General features: G+C 55.2%; 6 protein-coding genes across 6 annotated transcripts; 1 reads left to right on the forward strand and 5 right to left on the reverse strand.

Moving 5' to 3' along the window:
- Window positions 1-207: 207 nt before the first annotated feature.
- On the reverse strand, window positions 208-3,369 carry QC763_309320 (uncharacterized protein; the record flags this gene model as incomplete). Its single annotated transcript, XM_062911385.1, has 1 exon — window positions 208-3,369. The coding sequence occupies one exon, from the start codon at window positions 3,367-3,369 to the stop codon at window positions 208-210; it is 3,162 nt and encodes a 1,053-aa protein (XP_062767412.1).
- A 1,310-nt stretch (window positions 3,370-4,679) lies between these two features.
- RRG9 (Required for respiratory growth protein 9 mitochondrial) lies at window positions 4,680-6,071 on the reverse strand (the record flags this gene model as incomplete). Its single annotated transcript, XM_062911386.1, has 1 exon — window positions 4,680-6,071. One exon carries the CDS (start codon window positions 6,069-6,071, stop codon window positions 4,680-4,682), a length of 1,392 nt encoding a protein of 463 aa, XP_062767413.1.
- Window positions 6,072-7,082: 1,011 nt separating this feature from the next.
- QC763_309340 (uncharacterized protein) lies at window positions 7,083-8,537 on the forward strand (the record flags this gene model as incomplete). Its single annotated transcript, XM_062911387.1, has 1 exon — window positions 7,083-8,537. The coding sequence occupies one exon, from the start codon at window positions 7,083-7,085 to the stop codon at window positions 8,535-8,537; it is 1,455 nt and encodes a 484-aa protein (XP_062767414.1).
- A 535-nt stretch (window positions 8,538-9,072) lies between these two features.
- Window positions 9,073-9,966, reverse strand: QC763_309350 (uncharacterized protein; the record flags this gene model as incomplete). The annotated part of the gene is made up of 1 exon (XM_062911388.1): window positions 9,073-9,966. The coding sequence occupies one exon, from the start codon at window positions 9,964-9,966 to the stop codon at window positions 9,073-9,075; it is 894 nt and encodes a 297-aa protein (XP_062767415.1).
- Window positions 9,967-11,657: 1,691 nt separating this feature from the next.
- Window positions 11,658-13,886, reverse strand: MSF1 (phenylalanyl-tRNA synthetase alpha subunit, mitochondrial; the record flags this gene model as incomplete). Its single annotated transcript, XM_062911389.1, has 2 exons — window positions 11,658-13,468; window positions 13,547-13,886. The coding sequence occupies 2 exons, from the start codon at window positions 13,884-13,886 to the stop codon at window positions 12,126-12,128; spliced, it is 1,683 nt and encodes a 560-aa protein (XP_062767416.1). The 3' UTR covers window positions 11,658-12,125.
- A 171-nt stretch (window positions 13,887-14,057) lies between these two features.
- ARG12 (Argininosuccinate synthase) lies at window positions 14,058-16,098 on the reverse strand (the record flags this gene model as incomplete). Its single annotated transcript, XM_062911390.1, has 6 exons — window positions 15,748-16,098; window positions 15,640-15,653; window positions 15,395-15,435; window positions 15,049-15,333; window positions 14,497-14,993; window positions 14,058-14,442 (listed from the first exon to the last, which is right to left on the reverse strand). The coding sequence occupies exons 1-6, from the start codon at window positions 15,768-15,770 to the stop codon at window positions 14,058-14,060; spliced, it is 1,245 nt and encodes a 414-aa protein (XP_062767417.1). The 5' UTR covers window positions 15,771-16,098.
- Between the last annotated feature and the right edge of the window lie 3 nt (window positions 16,099-16,101).

Consider the following 16,101-nt stretch of genomic DNA (forward strand, 5'->3'; position numbering starts at 1 on the left):
CGCCCCGAATAATGATGATCAACTCAAGAAAAAGTCCAGCAGTCCAGTAAAAAAAAAAAAAAAAAGCGACAAAGAAAACATGATTCTCGGTAAGACAATGCATGAAGCAAAAATGATATATGCCAGAAACGCAACCGAAAAAAGAAAAAAAAATGCAAAAGGGTATCTCGCCGCCACGTCCTCCACCATTCCCATAGGCCACCGGTCTCAGGCAGACCCAGGCTCCTCACAAAGCACAGCATCCGTAAACGTCCCCCCCCTGCTCCCCTCCGAACTCGACGAGCCTTGCCCAGAGGTCCTCGGCCTGTCCCTAACAAGAGAATCCTTCTCCTCCTCGCTGAGCCGCAGTCGAAGCTTCTCGTCCAGCATGCTGACCAATCGCTCACTATACTGGTCCAGTAGGCCGCTCAGCATCGACTCGCTGACTGGCTTGTGCTCGTCCGGCTCGCGGCTGCTCCTACTCCTGATCGCCCGTTCCCCGAGCGCCGCCGCCGTAAGCCGGAGTTCGGCGTCGAGTTCAGAGAGAACATCGCTGTTGATGGAATCGCTCGAGTTTAGTTTCTTGCGGTAGGCCCGTAGTTGACGGCAGGTTTGCTCGGTGGCCATGCTGAGGCTGCCAAAGCCATACCCGCTCCGCATATTTTGGTTGGACTTCTTCTTGGACTTAATGCTCGCCGTCGGCGTCATGTTCAAGGCCGGGAGAGATGGTCGGCGAAACATCCGCGCCCTGTTCTTGGGACTATCGGGTGGTGGAGGAGGGCTATCTGATCTGCTGCCCCCTGAAGAGGCTCGCCGAGAGGGAGTCTCTTCTGCTACCCCGCTCCCCGGGCTGAGTTGTTGCTTTTCGGTGTTGGGCGTCCTCGCCGTGTTTGTCGTCACATGGAACTTACTAGCCCGCCGATGTGAAGCACGGGGCGGTGATCTACGCCCGCCAGGGGACGTTGTTGGCCGTTGAAACTCGGCTAATTCTGCTTTCGAGAGAACCTTTCGTAACGGTGGTCTGGTGGATGTCGAGATGTTCTTGTCGGGTGACGGATCGCGAGTTCGTGACCCGCCAGCGACGGGATCTTGAAAGTCAAGCGTCCAGATCATTATGGTACCATCCTCGCCCACACTGACGACTCTCTTTCCACCTTCATCACCGTCGATCAAAACGACACCATTGATAGCCTCGGTGTGGCCCCATTCGCGGTCCAAAAACAACCCAGACTGAGCGTCGTATATCCGCACCGATTTGTCCGTGTTGGAGATACCCAGCAAGAACGACAGATCACCATTTCCAAGCTGGCCAAATGTGAGTGATTCCAAAACAACAGATTCCAGTCCCGCCTCATCGTTGCACTTGAAAGACCCAAGCAGCCGCCCAGTTGTGAAATCATAATGGCAGACCGAGCGGTCCAGCAAAGCGACATAGATCGCCTTCTCATCAGGTGTCACCGTCATGGATGACGGAGAAGCCTTTAGCGAAACGACCTTGGAGGGTATCGCGGCCATAGCATCCGGCTCGTTCTCCTTGGTGACCAAATCGTGTATCTGAATCGTTCGATCCAGGGAGCACGTCATGAGCTTATCCTCAGTAGGGATGAGCACTTGCACAACCTTGGCAGTGAACTCCAGTGTCTGGAAATGCTCAAAAGCACCTGTCGCCAACCGTTGAAACAGTTGGACTGTTCGGTCTCTGCCGCAGGAAGCGATGAGGGTTCTCGACTGGCCCTCGTGAATCGTGATATCCTGGCAGTCTGACGAATGAGCCTTGGTCTCCATCACGCACCCTCCTGTCGAAGAGTCCACGATCCGAAGAACACCCAGCTTGTCGCCAGCAACGAAGAGGCTGCCGTCACCTGTGGCTCTCACCACAACAACTTGATTGACCTCGACCTCGTTGCCCATGTCGAGTTGTTCAATGGGAACATCAAAGGCTGATTTGATCATGCCGTCCAGGTCCCAGATATTCACTCGCCCGAAGCCGGCCCACGTGAAGAAAGCGGCACCGAGTTTATTCGACGCAGAGAGCCGCTGGGTGCCAACGATAGGGTCACCCGGGCCTGGTATAGGGATGCGTTTTGTGTCGTCTGGGGTAGTCCCAGGCATGTAATCCGGACCCCAAACATCAATCGACTGCTTGCTGTTGACCGTCACCAGGTTTTCAGCCAAGAACCCCATGGCCGCGAGGCCTTCGGAGGTCTGTGAGCTCCGAAGTGTTGGGTCTGGCGTGCCACTGAGGATTCCCTCGAGACTCACGAGGGCGAAATCGCCGTCCTCTTTGCCGCCCACATATACGCTCCCGTTTCGGCTGGAGATGCAGCCAATGGTGAAGCCAAGGTCCAGCACCTTGACCAGTTTCATTTGTTTATTCGTGTCGTCCAACAGGCACACGTGGCCCGTTTCCGAGCAGACAATGGCTTTCTCGTCGCTGATGGCGATTGCGCAGACGAATGTTTCGTCCAGCATGGTGCCCAGAAGGATGTTTCTTCCAGAAAGGGGTTTTTGGGCTTGCTGAGCGGCGGCCTGAGCAGCTTGCTCTCCGCCAAACCTAGGCTTCACCGGGGTGGCTATTGAGCCTTCATCCACCCTCCAAACTTTCACGTGACGGACGCCCAGCGTAATCAGGTTGCTGCCCATCCAAAACAAGCCCTTCACCTGAGCGGTACACCGATTTTGTTGAAACAGCTTTGCCGCACCTGTGCGGGGATCGATTTTCCATAGGTAAAGAAACCCATCGTTGGCAGCACCTAAGGAGGCCAGAAATTTGGTGTCTGGGGACCATGCCACGGCGTTGACACCAAACGTGTGTTCGCTAATCGAGACCAGTGGCGTGTCCGAGGAAACGTCCTGGAGGTTGAATATGAGCACCCGCGGAGCATAGCCCGTCTCGCCCACGGCGAGATATCTTCCATCTCTACTGAGGGCCAGACAGGTGGCTGCCTTGATGCGCTCTCGACTCGTCCAGGTTTTGGAGCTTGGTGCGTCCAGCCAGTCTGAGCCGCCATATGAACCCTCTCGCGGGGAGGGCGCCGCTCGGTTCCTACTATCGTTTGCTTTTGGGGTGCTGTTCAGTGTAGAAGATGAATTCGAGACCGGAGACACGGAAAATACGGGCACAGCAGAGGGTCTGGCCCGGTAGAATCGTTGAGAATAATGCTCGCCAGACACATCCACCACCACCACGGCGCCGCCAGCAATATAGGCGAACGATGAGTGGACGGTATCAAATCCGGTCGGGGAGCTGCAGGTTGTACCTATCACACGTCGGAGAGACAGGCCGGGTTCGCAGAAGCCGCGGGGTCGGATGGGAGAACGCGAGGCTCGGGAAAGATATGGGGAGTTGTTGGGCGTAAGCTTAAGCCGGTTGGAGGGAGTGGATGCCATCGCTCATAGCCATGTGCTGGATCGACTTGGCCTACGACGATGGACCGAGTCGGGGTGAAAAGAACCAGAGACGAACGGGGGACCAGGGACGTCTGACTAAGGAGTAAGAAACATCTGCACGGGTCGGGAGGTTTGGGTGAGTGTAACGTGTTGGGAAACAGCGGAGGCTGGGTGACTTTGAAGGTGACTGGAACGGGCAGCAGTTGGGCAGTTGCGAGGCGGCGGTTGAGGCTGAAGTCGAGAGCAGGCGGGAGCTGTCCTAAACGAGTGATGACAGAATGGCGGGCCTATCTTCGGATACACGTAGAAAGCTGCAGAGGCGTCCGAGTTGACCTTGGTCAGAAAGCATGTTTGGAGATAGGCGCAGTACTTTGCAGGCAGGAGAGGAGACGAGATCGGATGGCGGTCGGGAGAGGAGAGAGCTTACAGTGACATTGACCGGCGGTGCAACGAGACAAAGTCAATTGTCTCGGGCAGGTGTCGTCGGTCAGGGCGACGGCACAACGCTCAGCATTTGCTTTTGGTGACTTTCAAAGATGTCGAGGGGAAAAAATCACCCACCATTGGGCACCCGAAATGCATCTGGATCTCTTCTCAACTGGGCTCTTCCCACAGGGCAAGCCTTTCCTCTGTTGAGCGAAGCACCCACCATTTGTTTACAGGGGTGCAGGGGAGGGCTGGTGGTGGGCAGGGGTTTGATGTGGCCCGTGCTCCGCTACCTTGTTTTTTAGCGCTGTTTGTTGCCCGGCATGTCAATTGGTCAATTGGGCTAGCCCTTTCCGAATCGGGCTGAATTTCTGAGCTCCCCGCCAATCACAGGAATGTACCGGTAGCCGGGGGTGACCCCACTCCCGTCGTGCCATTTCTCTTTTCTTTTCTCCGCGAGGACAAGAGCCGTTCCTTTTTGGCAAGGCGATCATGCAATGTTACCTGGCTACGAAGTATTGGTGCTAGCACTGGCGCTGGCAGCGGCAGAGTGATGTGTCTGTCCGACATCGCCTAACCCTCAAGATTGTGCAACAATTGTCCATCTTAAACCTTGAATGAGCCCCCCCACGATGTCAATCACTGACGAGCCAGCTTGGCCGTGTCAAAGACCACGGGACCGGGGCGTCGGTGACAGCCCGCGGCACTGCATTAGCGCTTGTGTTGGCGAGCCATGAGGCGAGATGAGATGGCTTGTGCTGATCTGAATGTCCGGGGTAAAAAGGGCTTTCTTGGCTTCCTTATCATCTCAGCACCACAGAGAGATACGTTCTCGGGTTATATACAGCGTTGTACAGTTTGGGTCCTCCATGGCCACATCTCACTCAGCCCAAGAAACCCCCAATCTTCTTCCTACCCCGATTCCACTTGGGATCGCGTACCACACCCTCGGCACGCCACTTCACAGGCGGTTTCTTTCCAAGCTCAGCCCATTGAGCCCAAACCCGTTTGCCACGGTTAAACCATCTCCCCTGTCGCTCCTCCTCCTCCTCGGCGTCCGGTGTCCATCTCGACTTGAGAATTCTGCGGATAGCCTCCGGGGATACCTCGAACTTCTTGGCGAGCGTGGCGGTGTTGTACTGCTCAGGGAACTGCTTGTGCAAGGCCCGAATACCAGCAAGAGCGTCTGGCGACAGCTTCTTGCGCGGCATCCAGCCCTCTGGAAACTTTGCCTTGAGCGCCTCTTTCTGAATCTGCCACTCTTCCTTGCCCGCAGCCTCGGCCTCGGCCTCGGCCTCAGCCTTCCTTTTCGCCTCTTCGAATTCCTGCCGCCTCCTTTCCTTTCGTGCCAACTTGAGCTCGGCCTTCCTTGCCAGTCTTTCGGCACGAGCAGCCTCAAGTTTCAGAGCCATCGGGTTCGTTCGCTCCCGTTCTTTACGCTCCTTCTTCTCCTTCAAGGCCTTCTGTAGCTCGACCTTGCCCATCGTCACTTCTCCCGACTCCATCATTTCCAGCTTCTTTCGCCGTCTCTCCTCCCTTTCCTTCTTTAGCCTCTGGATCTTGTACTTTTTGGACTCCTTCTTTGGCGCACATTTTTCTGGCCCGTCGCGTTTTGGCCTCTTGCTTTTTGGCTTATCCTCCTTTTCGGCAGGCTGGGTGTCGGGTTCTCTTTCAACAGTGGTTTGGTCCTGTACTGGTCGGTCGCTGGATGGCACCTCGTCTTGATCCTTTGCTGGTAATTCACTAGACAGCGCCTTGTCATTTTCCTCCCCAACAACCATTGTGGTGTCGTGTTCCGCATCTGCCACTGCGCTGACCTCTTCCCCCCCCTCCGGCTTCATTGCGGCAGCTTGCTGCGCCTTCTTCAACTTTTTTCTAGCCCATTTTCCCAGAGGTTTTGGCTGAACCTCGCCAGAGTCTTGTGGGCTGGCCGATTCATTCTGTGTTGGTGTTTGAGCGTCTATCGTCACCTCTGTCGGTTCAAAAGGTGCATCGTGGGTGTTTTCGAAGACAATCTTGGGAGGACTTGGTTCCTGGTGCGCGGGGAGCCCTTCTGGCGGTGGCCAGGCACCCTCTTCTCTCCCCTCAGGGCATGATGTGTGAAGTAACCTGTCTCGTGTGCTACCGAGAGCAATTGTGCGTTGTAACGTGGATAATCGAGTCAGTGTCGAGTGGTAGCGAGGAATGCGATATGCGCTCGTTGGTGGCGGGAAGTGGATTTGGCTGATGTTTCTGACAAATATTCGCAGGGCGGCCGTGCGGCAACAGCTATTCATGGTGAAGTCGGGTATGAATTGGCTGTGTGGTTGTTGGCTGTTGTTGACTTTCGATGTTGGACTCGGCCTGTCCAAAAAATTTCCAGGGACGCAAAGGGTTCGCGACGGGCTTAGCGGCACCGTTGCTATCGGTATCGCTATCAGCGACAGTGGTCAGTGCTCATAGCTTCTACAGCCCCACCCGAGCGAACCGCCTTGTCCCACCTCAACCCAACGACATGCCTTTATTTCTAATAAGGAGGACAGACAGACATATGGGTGAGAGATTTATGGTAACGAACAGGCACTACCGAGGCGCAGAATGCCATCTAATCGCCAAGAAAAAACACCACGTCGGCCTCGTACATTGCCGACATTGCGGACGACGCCCAAGAACGGACACGTCCTCGTCCGAGCCGCCTTGGCCGCATCGACTCGTCGACTGTCAGTGAAGGATAGATTGTTCGGTCCAGCCATACCCCCTGGATTCTGCTGCCGAAGCCATACCATGTGAATATCCGGTACTCCTATGTATGGATTGAGGGGGGACTGTGCCTTGCTGTTCCGTGCTATCACCAGTCCCGCACACGGTACGGTAATGGGTGTGCTGCAACCCTGTTGTGGCGAATAGCGTGCACCGCACGTCATGAATGCTCGGGGACCTGATGAATCCTTTTTCCTCGTAGGGTTAGCTCTGTGAGTGAACGCCGCCTCGGCAAAATGGAGGGAAGTTATGATTCGCGATGAGGGTTGTATTCTAGAGTCTGTATCCTCTCTACGCCTCTTCCTGGTGCGGCCAAACAGATATTTCTCGGACTAGAGCTGCTTTCTCAGCAAAGCAGTGTGCTCGCGAGTACGAGTTGTGAGGAGAGTCACATTGTTGAAGGCACAGATAGATGCCCAAGGGGTCTTATATGTAGTCTGGATGTATATATGAGCCCTTTCCACGTCCGCTAGGTGAACCCAGGAGTTGGATCCTATTCTCCACGACCACAGCGTTGGGATTACTCGATCCTACCTTCCTGATCCAACATGCCGCCCCCTTACGTCCTCGAGCCAGGGAGGCGTGTGAACGCCTGGGACTATGAGTTCGAGTGGACGTCGGAGCACTACACGCCAGAGCAGCTCAAGCCCCTGATCTACACCTACGACGAGCTTGCCTCCAATGCCCTCGACCGTCTGGACGAGATAGCTGCCGAGTCTCGGTCTAAGACATCATCACCGCCATACTCAGACTCACCACCATCCTCAACCTCAAGCCCGTCCTCATGCCCCTCCTCCCACGCCCAACACCTCTTCTCCCTCCTCCAAACCCACGCCCCCCACGACCCAGTCTTATCCCCTCTCTGGTCCCAACTCACCACCACCCCCCCCTGGGTCTCCCCCCCCCAAATCACCTCCGGCCAGCAAATCTTCTACCGCTACCTCGGCCCCTCAATAGTAGGCCTCACCTTCCAAGCCCTCCTCGGCGGCTTCGGCTCCCCCCGAATAGCCGCCACCCTCTCCCTAACAGGCGGCTTCACCCCCCGCTTCGCCCGCCGCCGCCTCCTCGAAACCTTCCAGCACGTCCTCGACATCACCTCCTCCCCCTCCGCCCTCCACCCCCCCACCGGCCGCGGCTTCGTCTCCTCCGTAAAAGTCCGCCTCCTCCACGCCACCGTCCGCCGCAAGATTTTATCCCTATCCAGCTCAAAACCAGACTGGTTCAACGTTCAAGAAAACGGCATCCCCTGCAACGACCTCGATTCCATAGGGACAATAACAGCCTTCAGCACCATGCTGCTTTTTATCGGATTCCCTCGACAGGGGATATGGCTGTCCGATCAAGAAAAGGAGGACTACCTCGCCCTATGGCGGTATGTAGCCTACCTCTTAGGCACCCCGACCGCCCCGTTTGAAAACGTCACCACGGCAAAGGTCTGGTTGGAAAGCCTGATCGTCTCCGAGATCTGCCCGTCGGGAGTGTCGAAACAGCTGGCGGAAAACATGATCGCCTCTCTCGCTCTAACCCCCCCAACATACGCTAGCAGGGCCTTCCTCCGAGCAGAAGGGTACTGGCTCAACGGACCTGCTTTATCACAAAAGCTCGGGATCGAGAGGCCGAAATGGTGGTATCTCGTTCTTGTGGGCGGGCAGTGCGGGTATTTCATGGCGGTTTCCTATTTCAAAAAATATCTCCTGCCCAGAAAATGGGAGGAGGGGCAGGTGGAGAGACTGAAAAGGGTGCTGAGGGAGGTTACCGTCCGGGAGGCGGGCGGGAGGGAGGCAGGGTTCGAGTTTAGGTTTGTGCCTAGCTGGAGGCAGCTTCACTTGACTGAGAAGGGTGAGGAGGAGACACAAAAACTAAAAAAAGACAGGTTTGGGAACCGGTGGACGGAGTGGAGGAATTTGATGGCTGCTGTCTTGTTGCTCACGGCGGTGGGTTGGCTGGGGTGGTTGAGCACGCGGATGGTCTGCAGAGGTGTGGTGAGGATGGTGACACGGTGAGAAGGAAGGACAAAACGGGGGAGGAGGGGGGCGGTGTAAGGCTGGGAGAAACCCGAGTCTGAACGGAACCGCTGATATTCGGAGCCATTGGTTGCCCTGGGACAAAAGAGACAGGAACGCTCAAGACATCGTCTTGGTGAAACACTGGTGTTGATACTTTTTCGGGGGCTTGAAACACATGTGCAATATAAGGGTTACTTGTTACACATACTACGTACAATGTGTACATGCAAAGGAGATATCAGACAGAGTGCGAAAGTATGAACAATTACTTCTACTAGTATCCTGTCCTCATGCCAATACACAATCTCTCTCCCGCCTGAGACCTGAGAGAGAGAGAGAGAGAAAAAGAAATAAAACCACCCACAAAAGACCACCCCCCCTCTACTCTCTTTTGCGCAAAATGCTCCAAAACAATGCTGCTCCCGTAATGTAATACTGTGGAGGATATGCATGCAAGTCCCTAACGCCAGCCAGCCAAGCCTGTTTTCCCCCAGAAACGCCCTTGTTCGTGAGAATCAAATCAGTCGCTAAATCAATGCTCCATCAACTCGACCGGCGGCCTGGCCGTGTGCGCCATGATCGGCCTTGGCGCCGCGATATTGACCGGGCTGATGTCCATAACATCCGCATCATCCTCCAGCCCCTCATCCGTCATGTCATCCACCGTCACACACGGCAAGTTCGGGCTCTCCCCTCCCATCCCAATCACAGGCTGCGGCTGGAAGATCAAGGTCGAGCTCCTGCTCCTCTTCGTCCTCTGACCGCCCCCTTGCGTAGTAGGGCTGACGGGACTGACATCCCCCCTCTGGTTAATATTCACCCCGCTATTGGGATCATTCGAATGCCTCAGCTTGGCCAGCGCATCCGCCAAGTCCTCCGCGTGGACCATGGTATTAGGCGCGTCCTCTGTCCGGGACTCCCAGCCGTGGGGAGGCGATGGGGGAGGAGAAATGAAAAACAACCTCCCGGCGTCGGGCAAGGCGAGGTGCTGGTCCTCCTTGTTGTTGATGGTCTCGAGATTGATTTGCATGCCGAAGCAGACGCGGCAAGGGCGGCCCATGACTTCCCTCTCGTCCCATTCCCGACGGACGGCGATGGCTTCTTGCTCGGTCGAGAAGACGACCTGGATGCGGGCGGCGAATTTTAGTGGGGAGAAGTGGCGGACTGGGGCGGTTTTGTTGAGGGCGTCTCTGATGACGGCGAGGTTCTCGGGACGGAAGCAGTCGGGGTCGAGGTCGGTGATGAGGAGGGTGTTGGTGGGTGTTGTTGGCTTCTCCAGCGGTGGGAGGTTGGAGAGGTCGAGCTTGAGGTTGAGAGAGGCGCCCCGAGAGCGGCCAGATCGTGGGGAGCTGGACATGCTGCTGGGAGAGGGGAGGAGTCCGTCTGGAGAGGAGGGCATGGCGGTGGGTATCTGAATCGAAGGCATTTTGATTTGTGTGGTATCGTGCAGTTGTTTGTTTGGGGGTGAAGTCTTGGTTGTTTGAGATCAAGTAAGTGAGGTGCGGGGGCGGAAGTTTAGTTGCGAACCCGAGGGCTTATTATGCACCGCAAGAGGTAGGTGATGTAAGTAGCAGGTCGGTGTTACTGTAGCTGTGGAGTGGCAAGCTGTTGATGCAGAGATTGGATGCAGATTGGATGCAGATGGGAGATTGAGCGACGAAAGCGGCAGGAGGGTGGCGCCGGGGATTTATATTCCTCTTTTGCTGTGTAGATGCGGTGAAACAAAGACAGGCCGGAAGGAGATCACGGGCCCTGGGCTGGCGTGTCTGGGGAGCAACAATGCCGCCGCTCGTCAGAAGCCCCCCCCCGGTTGGATGGCTCAGCCGCCAGACTGGAGATTGGGACCAGCAGCGACCCGCCTGAGGGAATCCCACAAGCCCGCGGGGCCTCCTTACGCAACATGCAGTGGCTTTGGACCTGTCGCGCGCACACTTGGGCATGTTGCCTCTCGCTACTATTGAACCCACGATGCGAAGCCTCTTTCTCATGAATGGCAATCCCAGTTGCCGCTTAATTGGCTGTGTAAATGCAGTCAACACTACCTGGAACCCGAAATCTCTGCCAGTCTTTTCCTTGCCACTCACCGTCCAGCTTCTCTCTTCTCTCTGTTGAGTGAGGTTTGCACAGCCACGACGGCACATGGGCACAACAGGACCACAGACACCTCCTCCTGGATCTTCTGGCAACTCTGGCAGGTTTCGGGCCCATCGGGGCGTCCGCCCATCCAGATCGCATTTCCCGATCCCGCAGTGTCTGATTCTCGAGGCGGTTCCAGAATCCTCACTCACCACCATCACTGCCTCCCTAGACAACAAAAAACACCAACACACGGCGTCTTTTCCATCTGGTGAGCCAAGGTTGTCCAGGAGGACATGCTCAGCCCGGCTCACGCCACCTCATCAGTATCGACAAATGTCTAGAGTCTTTTACACCGTCTTCCCTGCCATGACTCTTCACCATATCCATCACCGATAAACATGCGGGAAAATGGGACAATAAACAGCCACGCCAAGGCTAGACTTACTTTCCTGTTCTGTTTGCCGGGATCATGCCTCCCATACAACAACAAACATCGCTGACACGAGCTGTGTGTTCATCCCTACTGTACGAGATGCCCAGGAAGGAAGCCAGGCACAAAGCTAGCCATATCCCAGCTCTTATGCCAAACCTAATCCGCGACTCTGTCGTGTCGGCTCGTAAAGCTTACCGCACACACTCACACTGTCAGCAGTCCATCACCCAAGACTTGCATAAGAGGCTCTCCATGCGCCGATCATCGATCATCAGCCAGCAAATGCAGACCGAAGGCGCAGCTGGCCAGACTTCCACGTGTATTTTCCAGCCCCTCTAGATTCTGTAGGAACATTTTGACAACTCATCTGGTCGTCATCATGACCATTCCCAACTCGGGCTGGACAGGTGAACTCATGAACCACCTCACCTTACCGCAGTCCAAGGTGAAAAATACCACCATCCCTCAGCATCACCATATCCTCCCCAAAGGCAGGTGATGCCGAGATAATAAAACGGCCAACTCAACCCGACCTCCTGGAAAACAGGTCTCCACTTATTTTTTGCACTGCCCAGATAGAGAACTGGACTTACACGCACAGCACAGGGCCATGCTCTCTCACCACCGCTGCATCGTCAGGTGGTATATCTTTTCCGGATCTACATCGTCCGGTTTCTAGTTTTCGACTAGATATTTTTCATATCATATATACGTACATACATTTGAGTAGGAGATGGTATAGGTAACACCATGGTTGCATGTATGCACCCTCTTTCTCCCCCGCATGTTTTGCAGACCGGTATCCGAGCGTCCGGGTGGCTGAGCAGCATCAAGCCCACACAGACACTCTCCTGAAATCAGCACCACAACACCAGAACCCCCTCCTCACTGGTGTTTGGTGATGATCATGACCAGAGACAATAACTGTAGACATGCCAAGATTCACCCAAACACCATCAACCCTCCCTTGTTGTTTTAGTGATGTCTATATAACCATAACCACTCGTCTCAAAACACCACCAAACCCTCGCTATTCTCTCCTTCTTGAAACATCTCCTCATGTTGATACAGAATCACCTAATCTCAACCCCCAACCTCCCCACAATCTCCCCCTTCACCCTCTCATGCAACCCATTCGCCTCCTCATTCGTCAACGTCCTCTCCAAGCTCCGATAATTCACCCTGTAGCAAAAACTCCTCCTCCCCGTCTTGGGATGCGTAAAGCTATCCATCAAGACCACATCCTCCACCACATCCCCACAAACATCCCTCACCACCTCCATCAAATCATTCTCATGCCACTCCCCGCCCTCCCTCCCCTTCCCCCCCGCCGCCGCAGCCCCCGTGCTCCCAGCCGGCAACCAAAAGCTGACATCCTTGTAACAAGCCGGATGCCTACTAAACCCCACAAACGGCCTCAGTTTCCCCAAATTCCCCTCCACCCCTCTAAACTGCCCCAAAAACCTCTCGTCCTGCGACCAAAACAACCTGATATCAGGTATCTGAAAAAGCAACATCGCAATCCTCTCCAGCCCCAAGCCAAAAGCCCAGCCTATTTGATTGGGAACACCCGCGTCGTTAAGGATGTGTTGTTGACTCACCCCACACCCCAAAACCTCCAGCCAACCCCCCTGATACCAAACCTCCATCTCCCAACTGGGGCTCGTGAAAGGAAAGTAAGCCTCCACCCATCTAACCTTCAACGGCTCCTCATCCTGCTCTTTCACCCCCGCCCGGGCGTGAGACTCCTTCACCCGTTTAAAAATCTCCGCCACCATCAATTCCAGAGATCGCTTCAGATGCTTCCCCACCGCTTCTGCCTCCTCAGGGGTGTGGGATGGCTGTAAGGGGTTACGCTCCGGGTGAAAAGGGGGGTTGGGGTCCTCGATGATCATTTCATGTTTCGGCAGGGCGTCCAAATCTCTGTGTACAGCCGCCACGATGTCACCGTTCGGGACCGTGTTGCGGTCCCAGACCCGGGCGCCTTCCATCTGGTGAAAGACGGGGTAGTGGGACTTGTCGATTTCGTCTCTTCTGTAGACATCAGCCGAGATGAGATATCCCGGGGATTTCGACGCGGCGAATAACTCCGCCTCGTGGGCCGACGTGTGTGTCCGTAGCAAGGTGGTAGAGTTGATGTAATAAGTGTCGGTTTTTGCTCTGCCGGGGTGGTTGGGCGGAAACCCCAACGAGTCAAAATTCTCATGGGTCGTAACCACAGGGTCGAGGTTGTTGTAGCTGAGGTAGGTGGGGGAGGGGAACACGGATTCGATGATTTGGCGGGTGATGGACACGGGGTGGTCTTTTTGGAGGTGCAGCTTCCGGGAGGTGAGGTTGAGGATCGTGGACGAGACGTTGAACCATTCGGCGTCGACGGGGTAAGTTTTGGAGTTTATGGTTACTTCTTTGGGGAGTTCTTTTTTTCACAGCGAACATATCAGTGGTTATTCGCGGTTTAAAAAGGTCAAGAAGTACACTGTATTGGCTGTCTAACCTGGCCTGGTCGAGTATTGTGCCCTCCACCACCTCGTTGTTGGCGCCGTTGCTGTCGCTGGTAATGGCCGCAACGGACTGCTCTGTCGTACCGCTCTCGAAATCACCGACCGACTGCCGACCCTGGCCAGAAGCCCGCCGGCGCAGGCCATTCCTCGAGGTCCGATCATGCTGGCGATGTCAAGTTGTGGTGGGGTGGGAGACCTCTCGCTACAACAGCTCAGCTTGAAGCTTGGGCGCCACGGCAGTATCAAGCTCAAAAATTGGAGATCGTTCGAGGCGCGCGCCGAGAGACGGTGGCCCGGGCTCCACAAACAGGGGTCCTCAATGCACGATGACATCTTTCTAGAAACGTTCTGTGGGGAACTTCTGATTAGCCAATTCCTCTCATGGCGGCCTCGAAGGTTCCCAGCTCGACATGGAATTTATCTAGTTTTCACAAGTAACACGAACAAAAAGATGGACGGGGAATCTCTTTGTTTTATTATTTACTTTGCACCGCCCTCAACAATTTACTTGGTAAGGGGCTTGCCATCCTTGATCTTCTGGAGGCCGTACTTCTCCAGGCGGATGGCCTGGATGGCAATGAAGCCAGAGGTGTCCATGGGGGAGAAGCCCTCAAGAGAGTCCATAGAAGCATCCTCCTGCGAGTAGAGGTTGCTGGCATCCGACTTGCGGCCAAGGACGTAGGCAGCGCCCTTGTAAACCGACATGCGGACCTCACCAGTAACGTTCTCCTGGGAGTAGACGAGGGAGTTCTCAAGGAACTCACGCTCGGGAGAGAAGTACATGCCGTTGTAGAGGCAGTGAGACCACTCAATCGTGACGAACTGGTCACGGAGCTTGCGAACCTTGGCGTCCATGACAAGACCCTCAAGATCCAGGTGAGCAAGGCGGCTAGAATATTGTCAGTACATGATCGTGTCTCAATCGGGTTTTGCAGAAACATACGCAATGGTAAGACCGGGGGTGTCGTAGCAGCCTCTGCTCTTGAGACCGATGAAACGGTTCTCAACAATATCGATTCTGCCAACACCGTTGTCGTGGCCAATCTTGTTCAGAAGCTTGAACAGAGCAACTGAGTCGGTAACCTCACCCTCGGGGGTAACAACCTTGGTGGGGATACCCTTCTCGAAGTGGATGGTGAAGTTGTAGGGAACATCGGGAGCGTCGGTAGGGTCGACGGTGCGGGTCCAGAGCTCCTTGGGGGGAGAGTGGTCGGGGTCCTCAAGGACACCAGCCTCGTACGAGCAGTGCACGAGGTTGTCATCCATGGACCAGGGAGCCTTGGGGCTGGAGGAGACGGGAATGTTGTTCTCGGCGGCGAACTTGAGGAGATCGGCACGGCCCTGAAACTTCTCGATGAACTCGGGCATTCTCCAGGGGGCGATGACCTTCATCTTGGGGTTGCAAGCCTTGAAGGCAAGCTCGAAGCGGACCTGGTCATTCTAGACCTCGGAATTAGCATAAAGTTACTTGGCATCTTCGAGTAAGCTGGCTTACGCCCTTGCCGGTGCAGCCGTGGCTGAGGATGTCGCAGTTGTACTGCTCAGCAACGCGGACCTGAGCCCGGGCAATGATGGGCCGGGCGAGGGAGGTACCGAGGAGGTAGCGGTCCTCATAGATGGCGTTGCACTGGATGGCGCGGAAGACAATCTCCTCGACGAACTCGCGCTGGAGGTCCTCAATCACCATGCGCTCGGCACCGAGAGCGAGGGCCTTCTTCTCGACCTCAGCCCAGTTCTCCTCCTGGCCAACATTGGCGAGGAAGCACACAACAGTGTAACCCTGTATTGTCCATGTCAGCACCTCTTCTTGGCGGGCATCATACCAGCTAGGAGCTGCCTACCTCGAGAATGAGCCACTTGAGGATGGTGGAGGTGTCGAGACCTGTCAACCGAACTTGTCAGCTTCCCTTTCCGTCCGACACCCGTGCACGAAGTGACGCCGACAAGGTTCCCGGTGGACACCTCAACGAGACAGCAATTGGCCCTTTGCCCGCTCTGCGAACATGGAAGGTCAATCGAGCCTGTCATGCGTCTGCTCAAGCATAGAGACACAAAAATGAAGGCATTGGGCAACCGAATGGCTTACCTCCAGAGTAGGCGCTGTAAGCGGGGGTCAGCACCAGGCGTTTCCACACTGTTAAGCTTTTGGCGGGGAAGATGGATGGCAGGACTTGGTAGGAAATATATCACTTACAGACAGACACGACCCTTGGACATTTTGAATTTGTAGCAAAGTAACAAAGAGGAAAATACTCGAGATGAATTCCGCGAGAGAGAAGCCCAAGTGTCCAAACAATGGAAGAAAGCGGAAACAAAAAAAAATATGGAGTCACAGTCACACACACACACACACAGATAGATAGCTGCAGCTCTTCTCTCTCCCCTCACCTCAGTGGTCTGACCCCTCCTATGACTCGAAGGCGGTCAAACTTTTTTTTGTTTTGCCCCGGAAAGACAAGGGATCCAGGCCCGATCCGATATCGCTAGCGCAGAGAGATAAGATAATCAACAGCGCCCGCTGCTACCCGCCAATTCCCTGTCGATTACG

This window comes from Podospora pseudopauciseta, chromosome 3, assembly GCF_035222475.1.
Source record: "Podospora pseudopauciseta strain CBS 411.78 chromosome 3, whole genome shotgun sequence".
Taxonomy (NCBI): Eukaryota; Fungi; Ascomycota; class Sordariomycetes; order Sordariales; family Podosporaceae; genus Podospora; species Podospora pseudopauciseta.